General features: G+C 43.0%; 1 protein-coding gene across 1 annotated transcript in view; it reads left to right on the forward strand.

Moving 5' to 3' along the window:
* Positions 1–20,628, forward strand: part of FLNB (filamin B) — a 248,494-nt gene extending 227,866 nt beyond the window's left edge. Inside the window, 5 exon segments of the mRNA XM_029600955.1 lie at positions 9,119–9,251; positions 10,534–10,710; positions 17,277–17,495; positions 18,282–18,485; positions 19,287–20,628. Of these exon segments, the coding sequence (XP_029456815.1) occupies positions 9,119–9,251; positions 10,534–10,710; positions 17,277–17,495; positions 18,282–18,485; positions 19,287–19,474 (921 nt within the window). The 3' untranslated portion in view covers positions 19,475–20,628.
* The last annotated feature ends 425 nt before the right edge of the window (positions 20,629–21,053 follow it).

Raw genomic sequence — 21,053 nt, forward strand, 5'->3', positions numbered from 1 at the left:
GGGGGCGTAAGCTTATCCAAGTAGCCAAGAAATACTTGCAGGCAATTTGGAGAGTCAGAAACAAACTCTTTTGCATCCTTACCAGCCCTATGAACCCTCAAAAGATCCCCAACAATAAAATTTCCACTTTCCATAGAAATGGCACTCCTGTATATTTTTGTCATTTCCTAGTGTGTGGCCAGATGGACTCAGGACCAATGGGTTATGCTCTCCTTCCAGCAGATGGAGGCTGATGTCAGAGTACATATACCCCTCCAGTGACCTCAGCTCTCCAGTATTCTGAGTCTCCAGCAGATGGTGGACGTACCTCTCCCTGAGGGGATTGTACTTTTTGGAAGGGGAAATGTTAATTTTCCTAGCGTGTAGGATATGGACTCAAAACAAATGGGTATAGTGTGCTCGTGCTAGCAGTTGGAGACAGATCTGATGTCAGCACGGGTACATATACCCCCCACAGGAAGTGAAGCAATTCAGTAATTTCAGTCTCCAAAGCAGTTTGGAGCTACCCACGCTCACTGAGCGTGTTTCCAAATTCTATCGACTAAATTCATAGAAGAAATCTACTGAAGACGAGCCCCGCACTCCTGTGGTGATACCAGGCGGTCACTCACCCAGTTGAGTTTCCCGAGCTGACTTCCGTGGTCCCTCGGAGGTAGGAGCCTCGGTCCGGTGGCCGGTTCGTGGCAGGGACCCAGCCCCCGAGTGAGAAGGGCACGGCTTGGCCCCCGAGCGGTTCGGGCGCAGCCTAGAGGCAGCAGGTGCACTTCCTTAAGCGCAGCGGTGAAGGTATTCCCCTCTCCCCCCGCAGCCGGAGACCGCCCGGGTCGCAGCCGGGAAGCGCCAAAGACAAGGTAAGGCGTACATCTTTACTTTGTCTCCGAGGAAGTGTGGACTGACTGGGCCTGCCTATGAGGCCGCCCGCCTGGGAGGTCGCCATTCTTGCCTGCCTACTTCTTGTTTCAGATTAAGCGCTTTTGTTTGCTAGGCGCACGTTGTTAGCGCACGTTGTTAGCGCACGCGACTTGGATACGCACACATCTGCTAAGGCACCCCGTTGATAGGCGCGTGCTGTTTATAAGGTGCCCCGTTGATGGGCGCACATCGTAGGACGACACCGCATTTCAGGCAAATGGAGCATAAGAATGCCTCTGCGTTCGCAGTGTCGGCACCCCAAGAATCAGGCATGAACGCTCTAAGCCTCTGCTCAGCATGCAACCTTAGAGCCACACAGAGCGAGGAAGCAGACTCCTTATGTGCCCAATGTGAGGAAGCCATGGCAGTTCCAGGACAAGACCGGTCCCAGCCCAGCGGTTCCTTAGGGAACACTCCGGACTTAGCAGACCGCGGTGAGCAGCCAGGGAACCAGAGAGACCTGGTACCCCTGCGGCCAGATCTGGCTTCACTTTCCTGGGTGGAATTATTTAAGGGGATTCACGCCTTTGTCCAGATGCAGTCTACTCCTCGGATGGGTTTTTCCGTCCCGGTTGATCCGGCCCCTGGACCCTCGAGTCCTAGGCGCAGCCACTCACCACCCCGACAGCCCCAATCATGGGATTCGGATTATTCACAGGTAAGTGAGGAGCCCCCCGAGGAGAATGAACTTCCCTCGGAGATAGAACCATATCGGACCATGAGACGCTTCTTTCGGAGAGAAGATCTGCCGGGCCTGGTCTCACTGCTTATCGGAGCTGGCCATTCCGGGCCAGGACTCCTCGGGGGGGTCCCTGTACAGAACCCTCTGCTAGAGGGCCTGCACCAAACGGCTCACCACTTTCCCCTCCTACAAGCAGCACAGCAGCTAATCGAGCTGGAATGGAAGGCACCAGAGGCCTCATTCAAAGGGGGTCGGGCCTTGTCTGGCACGTACCCTCTAGATCTGACATCCAAGGAATTGCTGGCGTGCCCCAGGGTAGACGCCATAATTAATGCAATCGTGAAACTCACCACCATTCCGGGGGAGGGGGGGGGCTCTCAAGGATGCGCATGGACACCATTCTGAAACAAGCCTTTGAGGTAGCAGCCATGTCCCTTCGAATCGCGACTTGCTGCACCGTGGTGACGCGCTCCTGTTTATCACAGGCAAGAAACACCCCGGGAAAAGACATGGAATCGGCTCTCGCATTTCTCACAGACGCAGCCTCAGACCTCGTCCGTACGGCAGCCAAGGGAGTGTCCTCAGTGGCAGCCAGAAGACAGCTTTGGCTACGCAATTGGGCGGCCGACTCGTCCTCAAACTCGACTCATAAGAATGCCCTTTAAGGGTTCTCTACTGTTCGGCAGCGACCTTGAGAATTGGGCTACTAAATGGGTGCCTCCCCGTTACCCCGTCTACCAGAAGACAGGTCAAGGAGGAGCCAGCGTCCTGTTTCCAGACCATCCAGAGGTAGAAACTCGCAGCGCTTCAACCCTTACAGGTCTCGCTGTCAAGCGCCTCGTTCTCAGGCCAGGAATCAGCCTTTTCGGGCTAAGCACACCAAGAAGAAAACCGGTCCGGGTTCTGGCCCCGGCTGTAACTCACAATGACAATCAGCCGACCCATCCGAGGGTAGCAGCCATAGGGGGAAGGCTAACCCTCTTCTACCGCAGGTGGGTCGAGATCACTTCGGACCAGTGGGTCCTTGCCATCATCCGGGAAGGATATTACCTGGATTTCTTTCGGCTTCCGCCGAACAAGTTTGTGGAATCTCCTTGTTCGCCACTCAAGACAGTGGCACTAGAAGTGACCTAACAGAGGCTCCTGGCCCTAAAAGCCATAATGCCAGTACCTGCGGAAGAGGTAACTTCTGGGCATTATTCCATTTATTTTATAGTACCCAAGAAAGAGGGCACCTTCAGGCCCGTCCTGGACCTCAAGTCAGTCAATCGACACCGGGTCTCCAGCTTTTGCATGGAAACTCTACGGTCTGTCAAGAATTCAGTGCAGCCAGGGGAGTTTCTAACCTCCCTAGATCTGTCAGAAGCCTACCTGCATATCCCAATCCATCGGGATCACCAGCGCTATTTACGCTTCAGTCCTGAATCAGCACTTCCAGTTCCGGGCCTTACCCTTCGGTAAGGTAACAGTTGTAGTGGCAGCGGCGCTCAGGAAGGAAGGAATCCTTGTCCATCCCTACCTGGACGATTGGCTGATCAGGGCAGTGTCACTGGAAGAGTCACTGGGCAACCAACAGAGTTATAGCTCTTCTGGAAAGCCTAGGATGGGTAGTCAACATAAAGAAGAGCTCCCTACAGCCATCCCAGTTGCTGGAATATCTAGGGGTCCAATTCGACACCCAAGACAAGGTAGTTCTGTTCACCCAGAACTACATGTATTATCTCTCCATTTCCCTAACATAAGGCAGGCCACACATGTGTACTATAATTCCCATCCCCCAACTATTCTTTATACAACCTCCCTCAACATCCCTCACTCCTATCATACATTCAAACCTCCACAGATCTTGATTCTTACTATTATTTCTCTCCAACTGATGTATTTGCCGAATGAACTCCCATTCACATATCTACTTCCCCCCCATTCTTTATCCTGTTAAATCAAACACTGGAAAGTGAGACTAGACAGATCGCCTTAGATCATCCTCTTCACTATTATAACCTCACTTTATAGTTCATGCATACACATCCACAAAACTAAATTTGCCAACTTCTCATTTATCTCACCAACTTCTCTTCGCATCTCCGATGCAGCTTCTACCACGCTGCGCATCCCTCTGGATCCAGGAGACTGGGTTGTCGACCAAGGCATTTCAGTTTATAGTAGATTGCTGGGGCCTCCCTTCAGTTGACCTACTGGCTGCATCTCACAGTACAAAGGTCCCTCAATTCTTCAGTTGCAGAAGAGATCCAGGATATCTGGGAATCGACACATTCAACCAGATCTGGCTGGAAGACTAGTAGCTATACACCTTCCTTCCATGGCCCCTACTGGGCAGGATGATTTGCAGAATTGAACACCACAGGGGACTAATCCTATTAGTAGCTCCAGATTAGCCCAGGTGTCTGTGGTATGCAGATATTCCTGGTGGAGAACCCCCTGTGCCTCCCACCCCTCTAAATCCTTCATTTTTTTTCCTGGAATGTTTGCAGGACAGCTTGAATAGGTTTGGCCCTTAACTCTTAGAAGGTACGAGTAGCAGCTCTCCTGTTTCATGGGTGAGGTGAATGGGGCCTCCCTGTCAGCTCATCCTGATGTTACCAGTTTTCTGAAGGGAGTGAAGCACCTTAGATCTCCCTTACAGTTGCAGTTTCCCTTGTGGAATCCTAATTTAGTACTGGATATTTTGGCAGGTCTGTCTTTTCAACTGCTGCGCAGTCTTTCCTTGCAGTTATTGATTCTGAAAACTGTGTTCCTGTTGGCTGTATGCTCGGCACGTCGCATCTCTGAACTGCAGGCATTGTCAGGAACTGTTCCTCCAGATGGCTCCAGGGGTGGTATAGCTACATACTGTTCCATCCTTCTTGCCCAAGGTAGTATCAGTTTCATTTGAATCAGTCCATTTCATTGCTATCCCTAGATAAAAGGACATGGAGGAATATCATCTCCTCTGTCATTTGGATGTCAAGAGACTTTTAGTGCGATATCTGGAAGTCTTGTAACCGGTCTGAAAGACTGACTGCCTGTTTGTCCTTCATGGCAGAAGGAAGCAGGGCAAACCAGCTTCATGGACTACCAGTGTTTTCACGTGCCTTTTTTTTCTGCATGTTTGGCTGCCTTTGACAGGAAATGTGCAAGTGTGTCCGGCTGAGTGTCCAAATTGTGCGCCCAATTCCTTTTGTGTGCACATTCTGGCATGCAGTTGTGTACCCAGGTTTGGCGCAGTGACAGGGCACTTAGTTTTGTGGCGCATAAGACTTGGGAAACCTAAATTTTGTGCCCCTAAATTCTTTTTTCAGGATGACCTTGGCTTGGACGCACATCTTCAGTGGCCTGTTCAGCATGCTGTCGAACTAATGGTGCCGGTGGCTAAGGAAACCTAAGTGCTTTTCCCTCTGTGCTGCTTGTCTTGCCTGGGGGTGCCCTCTAACTTGTGCCACTGCTGCTTTAGAGGCTCAGGGAGAATTATCTTCCTCTGATTTTACTAAGCCTGCTTCTTCCCTGCCTGATGGCCTAGTTAAGGACATGTTAGGAGAGATGCCTGACCTTGGAGCTCCCTTGACTAGTTCCTCAGCAGGAGACTGCAGCTCAGTAGGCCCTGCAAGTGCCTTCTGGTTTTGGTGTGGATCCTTCTGCCTTTTCTTGGGTAGAATTTTTTTTTCAAGGGTTACAGTACTTTCTTCAGGCATAGTCCTCGGCTCCTTCCAATCCTTTCAGGTCAGATCCTCAAGACTGTGGTCTTTCTCTCTTCCAGTACTACGTTTAAGCACCGAAGTACACCTGAGTTAGCTGCAGGTATTCCTGACAGGAATCCAAATAGCACTAAGGCAGATCCTGACTGGAGGATGGTGAAATTCCTCCGGGACTGGAATCATATAAGACTGTGTTAGTTCATTCTTTCATAGAGATGAACAGCTGGCCCTGATTTCCCAGACGTTGAAGCTGCTTGGGAGTACCTGGGGGCAGGTTCCATGACTGAACCAAAGAAAAATCCTATTTTGATTTCTTTGCATAAAGCCTCTTGTTCTGTTAGAGGCCATTCAAGAATTGATCTTGAGTGGGACACCCCAGAAGCAGATCTCAAAGGGATTGGTCCTTGGAGGGCATGTACCCTCTGGATCCAGTGCTGAGTCTGTTTTCTGAAAGTGGATGTGCTTGTCTGTGCAGTCTCTAAACAGACTATCTCCATGAAGGGAGGAGCAGCCTTGAAGTATGTGCATGATAGGAGGATTGAGGCCATCCTTAAGCAAGCTTTTGAAGCAGTGGCAATGACATTGCAGATAGCTTCCTGTTCCCTGGTTGGCTCACTCTTGTTTGCTTCTCTCCCAGGGCAGGGTGGTTGACTCTGGAGTGAATCCCGCCTGCTTCCTTTTTAGTAGATGCGGGCTGCAATTTGGTCCGTACTTTGGCCAAAGTATTGTAATAGTGGCCAGGTGTCGGTAATGGCTGAGAAATCGGTCAGCTGATGCAACCTCAAAGAATCTTATGAAATTGCTTTTTAAAGGTTCACTCTTGTTTGGGAGCAAGTTGGAGAAGTTGGCCAGTAAGTGGGGAGAATCCCTGGTTCCTCAGTTGCCGGAGGATAAAAAGTTGCCACACCCCCTTTGCTATGAGGGATCATCTCCAGGGTTTCAAGCGATTTTAGTCCCTACAGAGGGACAACCTTTCAGAGGACTCTGCCTTTCATCAGGTCTCAGTCCTTTCGTTCCAGACAGCCCAAGCAAAGCACAGGCTTGAGTAATGGAACCTCCCAAGCCTCCAAATGGCTTGCTGACCCACCCCCAGGAACAGGAGATTGGGGGGGGGGGCACACCTCTTATCAGGTCGAGATCACTTCGGATCAATGGGTCCTGGAGGTGATAAGAGAAGGATCGGTGCTGGAGTTTTGCAGTGTTCGGGATATGTTCATGGTGTCTCCTGCAGAAGAAACTGGAGTGTGTGCTGTCAAGGCTCCTCAGTCTGAGGGCTGTCGTTCAGTACCCACATATCATGAAAATACGGGTCAATATTCCATTTATTTCATTGTGCCGAAGGGCTCCTCTTTATCCCATCCTGGATCACAAAGGAGTCAACTGTTATCTGAGGGTGACTCATTTTCGCTTGGAAACATTGCGCTCAGTGATAATGGCCATGCAGTCAGGAATTTCTGACCTCTTGGGATTGTTCAGAGGTATACCTCCATATTCCCATCTGACTGGAGCACCAACATTTTCTGCATTTCGCAGTGTTGGGGGGCCATTATCAGTTTCAGGTGCTGCCACCACTCCCAGAACTTTTAATAAGCTTGTGGTGGGGGCAGCAGAGTTTGAGAGAGGATGCGATCCTAGTACACCCATATTTAGACAGCTGGCTGATTTGGGCCAAGCCCCTAGAAGAGAGGTGCCTGGTGACCCGCAAGTTGATCTCCCTGTTGCAGGAGTTTGAGTTGTGAACCTAGCCAAGAGCAGTCTTCAGTATCCTAATCATTGGAGTATCTGGGTGTTCAGTGCCACACGAGGCAGGGCACATATTTCCTGCCAGAAGCTCATATTCAGATGTTGACATTAGGTCTTTGTGAATGCTATATGCCTGACAGTGTGTCCTATCTACATATTCTGAGTTTGGCAACCCTGGAAGTGGTGCCATAGACGAGGGCGCATATGTCCTCTTCAGTGCTGCCTGTCTCGTAAGAACCTGCAATTCGAGACTATTCGATTCTGCTCCACCTGCCAGTGGAAGTCTGCTCTCACTTCCAGCGGTGATTGCAAGCGGATCATCTGAGATGGAGTTTCCCTGACATTGCCAGACCTGTACTTACGACAGATGTGAGCCTCCAGGGTTGGGGAACTCGTGGTCAGGAACTAACAGTGCAAGGGCACTGGAATACAAAAGTCTCTAGAAAATCAATCGGCTGGAAACCCGGGCAGTCCGGTTGGCATGCTTGCAGTTCAGTGGCAGGCTGCAAGGTTGAGCAGTCAGAGTAATGTCAGACATTACCTTGAAGGTACAGGTAGTGGCTCTTGCCTGTTTCAGGGGCCAGGGGAATAGCAAATCCTTATTGCCTCATCCTGATGTGGCCCATTTCTTGAGGGGAGTGAAACATCTTTGTCCTTCCTTGTGGTTACCAGGACCCTTTTGGAGTCTTAATCTGGTGTTTGGATTTCTTGGCAGGCCCTACTTTTTGACCATTGCATAAGCCTTTCATTGCAATTACTGACCTTAAACAGTGTTTCTGGTGGAGATATGTTTGCGCACAGAATTTCTGAGCTGCAGGCCTGGTCTTGCTGGAACCTGTTTCTTCCAGGAGCAATACAGCTGGATACTGTTCCTTCTTTCTTACCTAAAGTGGTCTCAGGTTTTCACTTAAATCAGTCCATTTCCTTGCAGTCTCTGGATGAGGAAAGAGATGTGGAGGAATATTGCCTGTTGCATCCCTTGGACATCAAGAGACATGTTGTGTGCTATTTGGAAGTTTCTAAACCTTTCTGAAAGACTGATCTGTTTGTCCTTCATAGTGGAAGTAAAAAGGGCAAGCAGACTACAATAGCTCGCTGGATTAAGGAGGTAGTCATGGCCACATATGTGGCCACTGAAAAGCTGTTGCCAACTCAAGTTAGGGCTCATTCCATTAGGGCTCAGCCAGTATTATGGGCAGAGGTTAGATTGTCGCCAATCAATATTTGCTGAGCTGTGACATGGTTCTTACACACCTTTTCCAGATATCTGGATGTGCAGGCCTAGGATGCAATCTCTGCATGTGCAGTTTTGACTGGGCCAAAGGCAATCTCCCACCCTATTCAGGAGTAGCTTGGGTACAATCCACTGGTCCTGAATCATCTGTCTAGATGCTAGGAAATGAGAAATTACTACTTGCCAGAATTTCCTTTTCCATAATCTAGACACAGATTCAGCTTCCTGCCATTGGCTGCCAAATGATTGTTATGGTCCTCCTGTGTAGCTACATGTTCCAGGGGTTACTGGTAAGTGTTTAGTCCCTAGATTAGTGTTCATACATTCTTTTCCTGAGCTCGGTGTTTCCTGTTGAACTGAAATGGTTGTGTTCAAGTTTTTGCTAGTGTCCACAGTTGGCTTTTGAAGAGAATACTGACAGGCTGATGTCACTGCAGGAGTATCATAACTGTGACGTCAGTCTCCCATCTGCTGGTAGAAGTGCATAACCCACTGGTCCTGAATCCATCTATCTAGGTTAAGAAAAAGGAAATTATCAGGTAAGTAATTTCTCATTTGATTTGTTTAAAAACAATGGGAAAGTTTACAGGAAAGGACTTTTTTAAAATATCCTGGAATTCACCATAACAATTCCTGTAGCTTTCCCTTTTAGTATCAGAGGCTTTACATAGGTCATAATACCCCAACAGAAATGGTCTCTGCTTTAATTTTTAAAGTGGGTTAAGTTGGCCTTTCCCTTATATAAAAAAAAAGCAAATTCTCATCCAGCAGGAGTGCTAAGGCCAACTGGCCTGCTTTGGACTACATACAATATTGATATAAGATCAAAGGTACTAATCTGTATTTAATTTTTAGGAATCTGGATTAAAAGCCAACCAGCCAGTATCCTTTGCAATTAGACTCAATGGTGCAAAAGGCAAGATTGATGCTAAGGTTCACAGTCCATCTGGAGCAGTAGAAGAATGTCACGTTTCTGAACTGGAGCCAGGTAAGGGCTAGTAACAGCATTTTGATAGTCCCTAAACATTTACCATTGTGAGCTTGCTAGGATTTCTCCAATGTAAATTTATGAAAATGAAAACATTTTCTACTCTTATTTTTTTCTTCAACTTCAACTAACTTTAACTTGGTAGCTTGTGCTTCCACCCTTGAAAGCTTATTCTAATGTTAAATAAGATTTTGGTCTCTAGATTTAATACAACTCCCAGAAGCTATAAATGTGTGGCCATTGCAAGGTTTAACAGGGGAGGAAAATAGACAGGCAAGAACATAAATGAAATTCATTGCCCATTATTTCCTATTACAATCTATAATATGTCCATTAGCAGTGTTGTCCCAAACAAACCTTAAGCCATATTCTGAAAGCTGTGCACAGGATTTAAAATGTGTAATGCCAGAAAGCAGTTTGCAAGTGTAGTTAGTAATCTGATTTCACTGACACATCACACAATACTCTGGGTTTCAGTGATTAGTTTGTGTGACTTGGCAGCATTTGCTCTAGCAATGTTCCTATTTTTATCCTACAGCAATTAAAACTTGCATTGACTTTTTTGTAGGATTTTTTGTTATTTATAAAGTTCATAAATGATCAATTTAGGTTAACACGTGTATTTTCAATTTGCAAAATCTAATCTACCAATTCGCTTTTTACAAATACTTTCTCTGGGAGAATGGAGACTTCAGGTCACCATATTGAAAGAGTTTTATCATACATTTGATTAACTCAGCACAAACAGCCCCAACCCCTGCTCCCCCCCAAAAAAGGCAACTTTCTCAGATATAAGTATTTTTATAAAACTAAAGATGCATTTTCACTTAATCAGGAATGTGGCTCTATTGCCCATAGAATTGATAAATACAGCTCCTTCCCTTGATTTAAAATGTTGTTGTTTTTTAATCTGTCTATTCAGGTATAACTTTACCCTGTGAAGTCTGTATTTCCACTGAATAGATTTTAGTGAGAAACTAAAACTATTCACTTGAAAAACAAGTACAAATAACTTGTGCCACTGAGTGTGCCTCAAGGTCAAATAGCAAAAACATAGACCACCTATGGAATTTGAGGTGTCCATTAATATTTTAGTTGACTTAAAATTGCACTACTGCCATGAAGAAATGAGCCAATATAACAAATTCAATTGTATTTCTCCTTCCCTGCCATGTGAAACTTATCTGGCTTAATACATAAGGAGAAAAGTTTTTCTTTAAATTAGCTTTATCGAAAGCATGTTCTTGAACAGACTTGCATAAGAAATCTTTTATTACTTCAGATAAATACGCAGTTCGTTTCATCCCCCACGAAAACGGTGTACATACCATTGATGTGAAGTTCAACGGGAGCCATGTTCCAGGCAGTCCTTTTAAAGTTCGAGTTGGTGAGCCAGGTCAAGTAGGCGATTCAGCTCTTGTATATGCACATGGGCTGGGCTTAGAAAGTGGCACCACCGGTAAGACTTTATTTGGAGGGCTGAGCCTTCCTTAGTATTCTCCATTTCTGTAAATAGTCATAAAGATTAAGCTTAATTGATATAAATTTATAATCCTCTTCAGTTGGTTAGATTAGTAAACCTGATTATCCTAATCTTATTTCTTTATCATACTGGTAACAGAACTGCAGATAGACAGGAACTAGGCAACATTTCTCACTGCATAAATTTTCCACAAGTCTTGAATCTGCTTTGATCAAATTATAAACTTGCAAAAGGGTATTCAGTAGAATAAAACATACCACCAGAAACCAAACAAAATTGACCAGAGGTTATTAGCAATTTCTAAAACAGATGTGGAATGTATTGTATTTTGATAGTGTGTTCAAAAGCGCTCTTTGGAATAACCGTCAAATTCAATTCTGGACAGTCTTGACAGCAATAACTAAGCACACATTGTGAGTTTATTACATCAGTGGCTTTATGCAAAATGTAATTATACTTTAACCAGATGCATCACAGGATTCCAGAATCTTAGAGAATCCATGCACACTAAATTTTTATTTACAAATATTTGTATACTGCTTACTTACCAGATTGCTCTAAGGGGTTTATATAGTCTACCAAAGGAAGTGAGCTTTCACGGAGGCACCTTTCTTTAAAAAAAGAAAAAAAAATTAAAGACCCACCTCTTTGAAAAAGCTTTTCCCACATGAAGCAATTTATACTCCCCATGTGACTCCTTTCTGGAGTTCCTTTAGTCCGTCCCCCCCGCTTGATTTGCCTGTAATTCCCTGCAGTTCGTAATGCTCATGTTATCCAATGTTCGATATTCATAATGTTTTAACTACTTAATAGTAACTTTTATTGATAAGTTGCTTCATGCATGTTCCTGTCTGTAGCCATGCTATAGGATTGGTTTTACTTATGCTGTTGATTCACTTAATGGTTACTTTTATTAACTAGTTGCTATACTATGTGTTAATGTACCCTGCTCTGAATGTAAGAAGGGCGGGTAATACTTTTTTAAATATCAGTGTAGCAATTGGGGAGGGGTTCAGGAAGAGGTTTGGCTTCTTTGTAGGTCCATACAAGTATTCTCAAATTGGCAACTTCACTGCTTAAATTTGTTTCAGAATCTGTATTATATACCGACTTAAACAGATGTTCTGCACAGGTTTTAGAGTTCAGCCTGGAAGTAATTCATACTAAATGGTGTGGACTCCTATGCATTTGGAATAAAATTCAGTGTATCAAATGGTGGGGTGATATTGCAATATGGCTGCCAACATATCCATCATTTTTTGACTTGAGATCTTAAATTCACAGAAATAGGGACACCATTAATGTTTAGAGCATTTTGTCTTGACCTACAAGTTCCTGTGATGCAGTTTTTAGTAACAAATATCTTGTATATTGAAAGTTGAGAAACTTATATTAACTAGTTGCTGACTAGTTCACTGACACTTTTTTGCCCCACCCCTCCAATCACTAATTCAGTTTCCCACATTACCCATTTACTATCTTAGTCTAAATATTCATTGTGCTTGGTTGAGAAGAATTTTCTTGGTGATCCTTTCATGATTATAAGCTGCAGGAGACAAAATCTTTTTAGCTGGCCCTACCTTAGGAAATATATTTCCATATGAGCTGCATAAAGATGGATTATTTGTTTTAGAAAAAAAAGTTGAAGGCATTCTTATTCAGCCCTTTTTCTTGAATGTTCTTTTACAGGATTTATCTTATAAAGCAATGCTTTATCACTTAATGTATTGATACCTGCGTTGAATGATTTAATTGGAAATTGTGTAATATAAGAGCAAATGATAGCCACCCTTCTAATTACTGAAGGCTTCTGTTCCATGACTGGAGGAGCTTTGTCCTTTCACACTTCTAGCCAGGACAAAGTGTGAACACTGCCATTCACTGATAAAAAGGTTGCTCGCTGGATCAGTGCAAGCATAACCACAATATACCATTTTGCTATGAATAGCCAACTTGTTTAGGTAGCCATATATAGCCATCTTCCTGGTTTGTATATCTGTGCTGTTGTAAAATGCTGTGGATTTTAAAAGCAATCCTTTTTAATTGCATTTGATAAACCACTTGAAGAAAACACAACCAAGCAGTTTAGTTTGACACTCAGTTGGTAAAATTAAAACTAGGCTAATTGTGCTTGTGGACACTTAGCCACTGTATTGCTTGACACCTAGAATTTTAAAACCAAATTTAATACCTGCTAGGCTTCCCTAAGTTAAATGTTTTCTACTTTCTAAATTCATAGTATTTGAGTGAAATAAGGACCAACAGCCATTAAAATTTATTTATTTACGATTTTTATATACCGATGTTCATTTCAAAAAGAGATATCACATCTGTTTACAATAAGGTACAATAGGTAATTCACTATCCCCTAAAAGGGCTTACAATCTAAACTTTTTGTACCTGAGGCTAAGGGATTACAAAAATAAAATCATCAAAATCAAAGTTCTTAACAATTAAGCAAAAGGTATAACAAGGAGCATATTAAACAAATAACACAAATACTATTTCCTAGCATGTCGCCAGATGGATTCAGGACCAGTGGGTTATGCTCCCCTGCCAGCAGATGGAGAATGAGTTAAATTTCAAAACTGACATCACCTTAGATACACCCCTGCAGTGACCTCAATACTTCAGAATTTCTCAGTCTCCAGTAGATGGTGGACATACAATAATCCCCATAGGGAGAAGTATTTTTGGGCAGGAGAAATTCTACATTTAAATTGGAGAAAAAAATTGAACCCTGCTCTCCTGTAGTGATACCTAAAAGGTCCCACCCCCAGTTGAGAATTCCTGAGGCAATTTCCAAAAACCCTCAGGTTTGCCTTGTTCTGGTAGCCGGTTCCCAGCATGGACTTTACTGCTTAAGCAGCTGGAAGGCAGTAAGTTCAGGAAGCTGAGCACGGTAGTGACTGCCAAAGCCCTCTCCTCTGCAGCCGAGACAGTCTCTGTACTCAGCAGGTAAGCACTGAGCCCAGGTAAGTTTGAATTGGGAGGTAATTTTTTTTTAGATACATTTGGAGAGGTTTCAGTAAGACCTCCACCGGTCTCCTTGCTCGGCAGGCCGTACGGACATAGTTTCCGATCCTGTTTAGGATAAGGGGAAGTGGGCTTCAGAGCAGGTTGAGCAGCCCCCAGTAGGCTAGACCCTGCTTCAGGCTTGGTCGGCATATTGCGTGGTAGGCTACGGTGGCACCATCTTGCGCACACGTCTTTGTATGTGCTGTATTGCCCTCCATAGAACGTTGGTACGCACAGTGCATCTGCTCTGCGCATGGCTTTGTGCATAATGTCGCACGCATACATATGCGCAGAATACAGGTTTATGCTGGGCTCATGGGCTGACTCTGTGCATCGCTGCATCCTGCCTGGGCACCCAAAATCTGTGCGCATAAAACTTTAAGCATGCGCAGACAATAGTTGCTGCCACCAATGGCTCTGGCAGCCAAGAAACACAAGAGCCTTTCTCTGTGCTACTTGTGTCAGCACTGAGGAAGCCCAGGGAGAGTTGGCCTCCCCAGACTTTGCTAAACCCAGCTCCTCCCATTCAGAGGATGGGTTAGCTACAGCCTTAACTGTGTTAACCCTGTGACTGGGTCATCCATGGGAGAGGGAAATTCAGCAGCAAAGACCCGGCTGCCTTCTCTTGAGTGGAATCTTTTCCAGGGCCTTCAAGCCTTTGTACAGGCAGTCTGCTACCTCGCTTGCCCCTGTCCGGACAGAGCATTAGCTGGTAAGGCCTCCCAGTCCTATCAGCAGACCTCAAGGCATGTCTCGCCTCACCAAGGGTATCCTTGGCAGGGACCCAGACAGCATGCATGAAGAGAACAATAGATTCCTTGGAAGATGGGAAATTCCCCCTGGGTTAGAACCATATCGGACTGTTACGGTTTTTCCATAGAGATGAATTGCTAGCCCTGATTTCCCAGACCCTGAAGTTGCTGGGAGTTCTGGGGTGGACTCTGACAGAACCAAAGAATCCCATTCTGATTTCCCTATAGAACGCCTCTTGCTACTTTCCAATATTGGAAGCCTTCCAGGAGTTGATTGATCTAGAATGGGATGCCCCAGAAGAAACTTTTAAAGGGGGATGAGCGTTAGAAGCTCTCTACCCTCTGGATCCAGTAGTGAGAGAGCGTTTACATTTCCCGAAAGTGGATGTTCTGGCCTGTGCTGTGTCTAAGTGAACAACCCTCCCAGTGGAGGGAGGAGCGGCCTTAAAGGATGCGCACGATAGACGGATGGAGTCCATCCTTACACTGGCCTCTGACACTTTCCCTCTGTGGCCCCTGCTGGGCAAGGTCTTTCACAGAATTGAGCACCACAGGGGATTAGTCCTACTAGTAGCTCCAGATTGGCCCAGGCATCCATGGTATGCAGAGTCCTGGTGGAGGACCCTCCACACAGGGACCTGCTACAGCAGGGACTGATCTTCATGAGGATCCAGCTCTATTGTCTTGCGGTCTGGCCCTTGAAAGGGCTTGTCTGAGGCCTGGTGTGAGGAATTATTTTGTACATCCCACTGGTCCTGAGTCCATCTGGCTACATGCTAGGAAATGGAAAAATTACTTACCTGATTGTTTTCCTTAGTGGAGACAAATGGACTCGGCATCCCACCCTCGGCTGCCCAAGAACAGTGCCAAGGATTTGCCCGTGGAGTAGATATAGATTCCAAGAGGTGACTGGTAAGCAGTCATCCAGTCCCTAGATCAAGTCATCTATATTTTTACTGGGGTTCAATGTTTGAGTACAATTAGTTATCCATTTTTATTAATTTTAAATCAAGGTTTTTCAATAGTATGTCTACAGTCTTTTGAAGAGACTACTGCAGGGGTGTATATAGGGTGGAGTCAGCTTTGAAATCTGACTGTCTCCATATGTTGGCAGGGAAGCATCACCCATTGGTCATGAGTCCATCTATCTACACTAAGGAAAACAAAATTATCAGATAAGTAATTTCTGCAATCTTGAATGTTTTATCTTGTTTGGTCTACAGAGCTAAGCAGGATTTCTTTTTATATGAAAGAGCACCTAAGGTTTGACACTTGCACCATATGCTAGTATTTAGAGGGAGAGAATTGTCGTGGAGAGAAACTATAGTACAACACAAACAATTTTTAGATCCAGTATGGTGGCAGTTATAAAGTAACCTGCTAGTACACACAAAGTGTAAGATTTACCTCTTTTGAATAGTGTTTACATATTTAGTGAACATGAATAGCTTTGCGTTAGAAATACTGCATAACATAATCATGCTTTTTTAATATGCCTGTAAAGCATCAGATATTGATAGTAGGTAGCCACACAAGAATTCTAACAATTAAAAGGGAAAAAGGAGAAGGTGAATCTTTCACCACAATCAACTTTGCTTAAATGTATTTACATAAATAGTATTTTATTTATGCATTTTTATATACTGACTGTCATTGGGAACACCTTATCTGTTTACAGATAACATAATACAGCAACAGGCTTTACAAGGAACATGAACAGGTGGTGTAATACTATACACCAGGGGTGACCAACTGTGGTCCTTGAGAGCCACGAACAGGCCAGGTTCTCAGGATATCCACAGTGAATATACATGAGACATTTACATACAGTGGAGGCAGTGCATGCAAATCTGTCTCTTGTATATTCATTGAATATCCTGAAAACATGGCCTGTTTGTGGCTTTCAGACCAGAGTTGGCAATCTCTACTATACACTGTAAAATTTCTGAAAATGGAATGCCTGCTTTGTTAGATATGGTAGCTATATGCTTTAAATATCAGTGTTAAAACAGATTACAAGTCCTGTGAATGCCCAGAGATAATTTCAATGGTTTACTGTTATCACAGCTGTACATACACACAAAGTTGTATCTTTTTTTTTTCCTTGCCACAAATATAGCCAATTTTTTTTCACCGGATGCTAAAATTAAACAAGTATTTCCATTTGGGCAGATAGGTTAGAGATGCATCCATTCTCACCCTTTCAGTTGCTAGAAAGTTTCTAAATTTGTCCTGCCAGCATCACTTCCTGTGCAGTTGTCCATTTAGCAGGAAATGACCCTATTCTTTCATAGCTTGATTGTGACAGAAGCAAATCTTTCTTTTTGAGTTCATGTTCACTGCAGGCAAGCAATACAGTAGGAACTGTTCATGAGTGAGGAGCGTTTCCCATAATGCAGAGGGTCATAACAAATGGTGGTTAATCTGACATGGGATATCTACTTAAGAGGTGGTCAATGTATAGAAATCCACACACTATATCACTGTTATGATTAAGGTGTTAAATTTCTAACACTTATGGATATTATTTTAACTTAAATTGTACAAATTCTTACCTTGACTGTGTTTGGGCATATTAAGGTAGTCTGAACATGTGCAAATAGCATCCCCTGAGATGGACAAAGTTTGATTCTAAAAATTTTAAACTATAGTTTAACACTGCTAATACTACATTATACAGTAGCCTTTTATACTAGACTTTGAACTTGACAATATTGAAATTGTCTTAAATATCAAATTGTAAAAATCTGGCTAATGCTTTTTTTCCACTAGGTAAGCAGTCAGAGTTCATTATCAATAACACAAAAGCTGGTCCAGGAACACTTGCTGTTACAGTCGAAGGGCCCTCAAAAGTGACAATGGATTGCCATGAAATTCCAGAAGGTTACAAAGTGTCATACACTCCAATGGCTCCAGGAAATTACCAAATTGGAGTAAAATATGGTGGACCTAATCATATCGTAGGAAGTCCTTTCAAGGCCAGAGTTACAGGTAAAATTGCATTAACATGTTCAGTGCTTTAAAAATACTTTATCAGAAGGTATGAACATATATAGTGTGTAGATTACTCACTACAAATTTAGCCTCTTGAGGAAAGCTAGGACAGTTCATATAGCACAATCTTTGCACAGTTTTAGATCTAGTTTTTCTCATTTGTTTGAAACTTCAGCTCTCTTCCTAGTATTTTCAGCAGTTATCGTTTTGTAATGGGGTACAAAACTTTCAGCTCTTCATTGCGGGGGGGGGGGGGGTGTTAAGATTTGGTTTATCTAGTTTGCCAAAGTTTAAAAAAAAAAAAAAGGGGGAGGGGAGTCCTAGAACCAGGCCATCTGATGTCTGTTTTCAATATTTGAAAAATAATGGCATCTGTTTGAAGGATGTACTATAGTGATGACACTAGAGTCCTTCAAGCAGACATTTTTCAAAGATTGAAAGATGTCAAGTCCTGGGCCTAGGTTTCAGGGACCAGGCACTGGTGCAGGCCTTTTTTTTTTCCTTCAATGTACAAATTCCTGAAAATGCAAGTATTTTTATAGGAGGCTTTTTGGTTCATTCCAATTAGAACAAATCCTAAACGGTCTCATTTCAAATGGCTGCACATCCTTGAAAGGTATCTATTTGTGAACTGACATGTCCAATGTAATAGAGCCACCCATATAGTAATTGAGAAGCATTTGTTTGCATGTTGCTAAGGTTCTGGTCAGCTATACTTCTCTAATGTTAAAATCAGTGAGTAATACTTTGAAAGTCTTTGTTTCATGAGCCTTTCTTTTGTAGGCCAGCGTCTCATCAGCACAGGCGGTGGAATAGAAAATTCTTCCATCTTGGTAGAGTCTGTGACCAGGTCATCAACAGAAACAATCTACAGTGCCTTTCCCAAATTTGCATCTGATGCCAGCAAAGTGACCTCTAAGGGAGCAGGACTCTCAAAAGCTTATGTGGGACAAAAAAGTAGCTTCTCTGTGGATTGCAGCAAAGCAGGTGTGATTTTAAGCATTTTGTAGATGTGACCCTTCTATATAGTAGTGAAGCTTGGTTGGCTGTGGGGGAGGGGTGGGAGAATCCTTGGCCTTCATAGAACCACCTCTTAGGAGTCCATACAGGGTGCTTTTTTTGTACATGAGCTACATTTGTTTCCCAAATAGGAAAAAAAAAGTTGGAGTTAAATTACTGGAATTTTCTACTTTCTGTACCCTATTCCGGTCCAGCAGCAGGAGTGGTGTTGGCAGCCAGCTGAGTGCATAACATGTTACATAGCTGATACAGATAGAATTGGACATGACTTATAACACCCACCAATTAATATTTATTAAACTGTTACAGTATTTTGATGGCACCTGTTCAGTTGATATAATTTAAGACATTTTTATGCAACATGAAGTTGTGCCTTATTGTGAACCGTGACAGCGTCTAGCTTAACAATGGTATAGAAAAGATTTTAAATAAAGTAAAATAAATACATGACCAAAACTGGAAACCTTTCAGTGGTTTTTCTATGCCAGTAGCATTAAACAAGTTAAGAGTTCTAGCTGGTTTAAAGACAGCAGAACTTGGGTTCCAAGAGCTGACAGTTGAAGTGAGGGGGGAGAGGGGAGTCGGTGTGTTTAAGGATATGCTTCAACATGACACTTCATAGGACCATTGGTGTGCCTTGATATGTACTATCTTTTCTTTTCTTTCTGGAAAAATTAATCTTCATTTTACAGCATTTGCTATACAGATATCTGCTTATAACTGAATAGTATTATCTATTCTAAAACACAATTTCTTATTGTATTGTAGGTTCAAATATGCTGTTGGTTGGTGTCCATGGTCCTTCAATTCCCTGTGAAGAAGTCTCTGTGAAACACTTAGGAAACAAACAATATACTGTGACATACATTGTCAAGGAGAAGGGGGATTATGTACTGGCAGTGAAATGGGGTGAAGAACACATTCCTGGAAGTCCATTTCATGTCACGGTTCCCTAAGTTGCTTTACTGTAGCAATACAATTTGCTTCTGTAACTGATTTATATAACACTTTTTTGGGTGCTTTTCCAGAGTTAAAAAAAAAAATACAGAAATCTAAATTTGACACATTTTAAATATCTTGAAAAATAAGATGCTATGTAATTTTTAAATCAGATTTGATAAATGTTAAAGTTGTGAGTGTTAAATATCAGCCTTGTGATGTAAATCTATTTAATCTTTTTAACAAATTATCACTGTTGCCTGAGAATCATGTTTAGCAGTAATGACACTAACTTCCCCTATGGAAGTGTTAAGTCCCTAGAGACACTAATTGAAACTGGAATTTGTAATCGCATAATTGGGTTTGTTAAACTACTGACTGACTTGTAGGCCTAGCAGCATTCAATTGTATGTTTGACTGGGTTGTCTCCAGTTACTTCTAATTCTCTAAGCTTTTGTTACTTCACTACGTGCCTTAACTTGATTCAGATTTCATGCTTTACTTTATTAAAAGGTGACTATGGCTGCCACTGTCATAACACTATCTGCAGAGTGCTGCACATAAAATATAGTTTACATTTTAGGAAAGGTGAAATTCTTGAGCATCTTTCTACAGCAGCTCTTAGTGGATTGAAAGCTTTCCTCTTAACTTGAAATTGTCCTTTTACACTACTGCCCTCTTATCTTGTTTCTCCTTTAAGAGCATCTAAGGAGCACATTTTGTGTAGCATTTGTAAGAAATCCCTTTTCATGTTGTAAATCAGCAATATGTAGAAGGACTGGCAATTGGTTATAGCCATCCTAAAGAAATAGCAAATGATTGCTTAAACATGGCAGACATTTCACAACTGCTACATGGGGGAGAAAATTACTTTGTCTCTGGTTTAGGCAGAATTGTTTGTGTTTAAATTATAAATGAATTGAAAATAAGGCTTTTGGGATATAGTATAATTGCTTTCCCTTCACATGATTTCATGGTCACTGTCTCCAGCAATATTTTATAGCATTTTTGTATGAAGCACACTGTTAAAAGTACTATTTTTTTGAAGTATGGCTCCTTTGGAGGGAACTAAATGTCTCTTGATGTGCTTTGTGTAGTAGTATGACATGCTCCCTGTTTTGTAAACAAGGATGAAAAAATGCAATAAACTGGAGTAAAATGCAAAATTGTAGCATTTGCTGTCCTAGTTGCTTAAATTTTCAGTGTAAATTATAAACTACAGCATTAGAACCAGACATATTTCTCATCCAGACACTTTAGTTTACACATAATTACCAAATGTTAATTTTCACAATATTGTGTGTTAGAAGTTTGTTTAAGCAAATGTCCTCAGCTTTCAGTTTTTGGTCCCATTTTGGCTTTCTGTAGCAAGCTGACAAACTTTTTCGTTATAACTATCCTTACAGAAACTTAGGAAGAAAGTATATAACAAAGATTCCATTTGGTTTCTGAGAGCCTTCTAAAAATTGAAGTATTATCCTTTAATGTTTTTCTAAAATGAAGCAGTCTATTTTTCATGAGCTTTCATTATTGCTTTAATAAAAGCAACTATAGTTTGCCAAGGGTTTTGACAAAACAAATTGGTTATTCTCCAAG

Source organism: Rhinatrema bivittatum, chromosome 4 (genome assembly GCF_901001135.1).
Source record: "Rhinatrema bivittatum chromosome 4, aRhiBiv1.1, whole genome shotgun sequence".
Lineage (NCBI taxonomy): Eukaryota > Metazoa > Chordata > Amphibia > Gymnophiona > Rhinatrematidae > Rhinatrema > Rhinatrema bivittatum.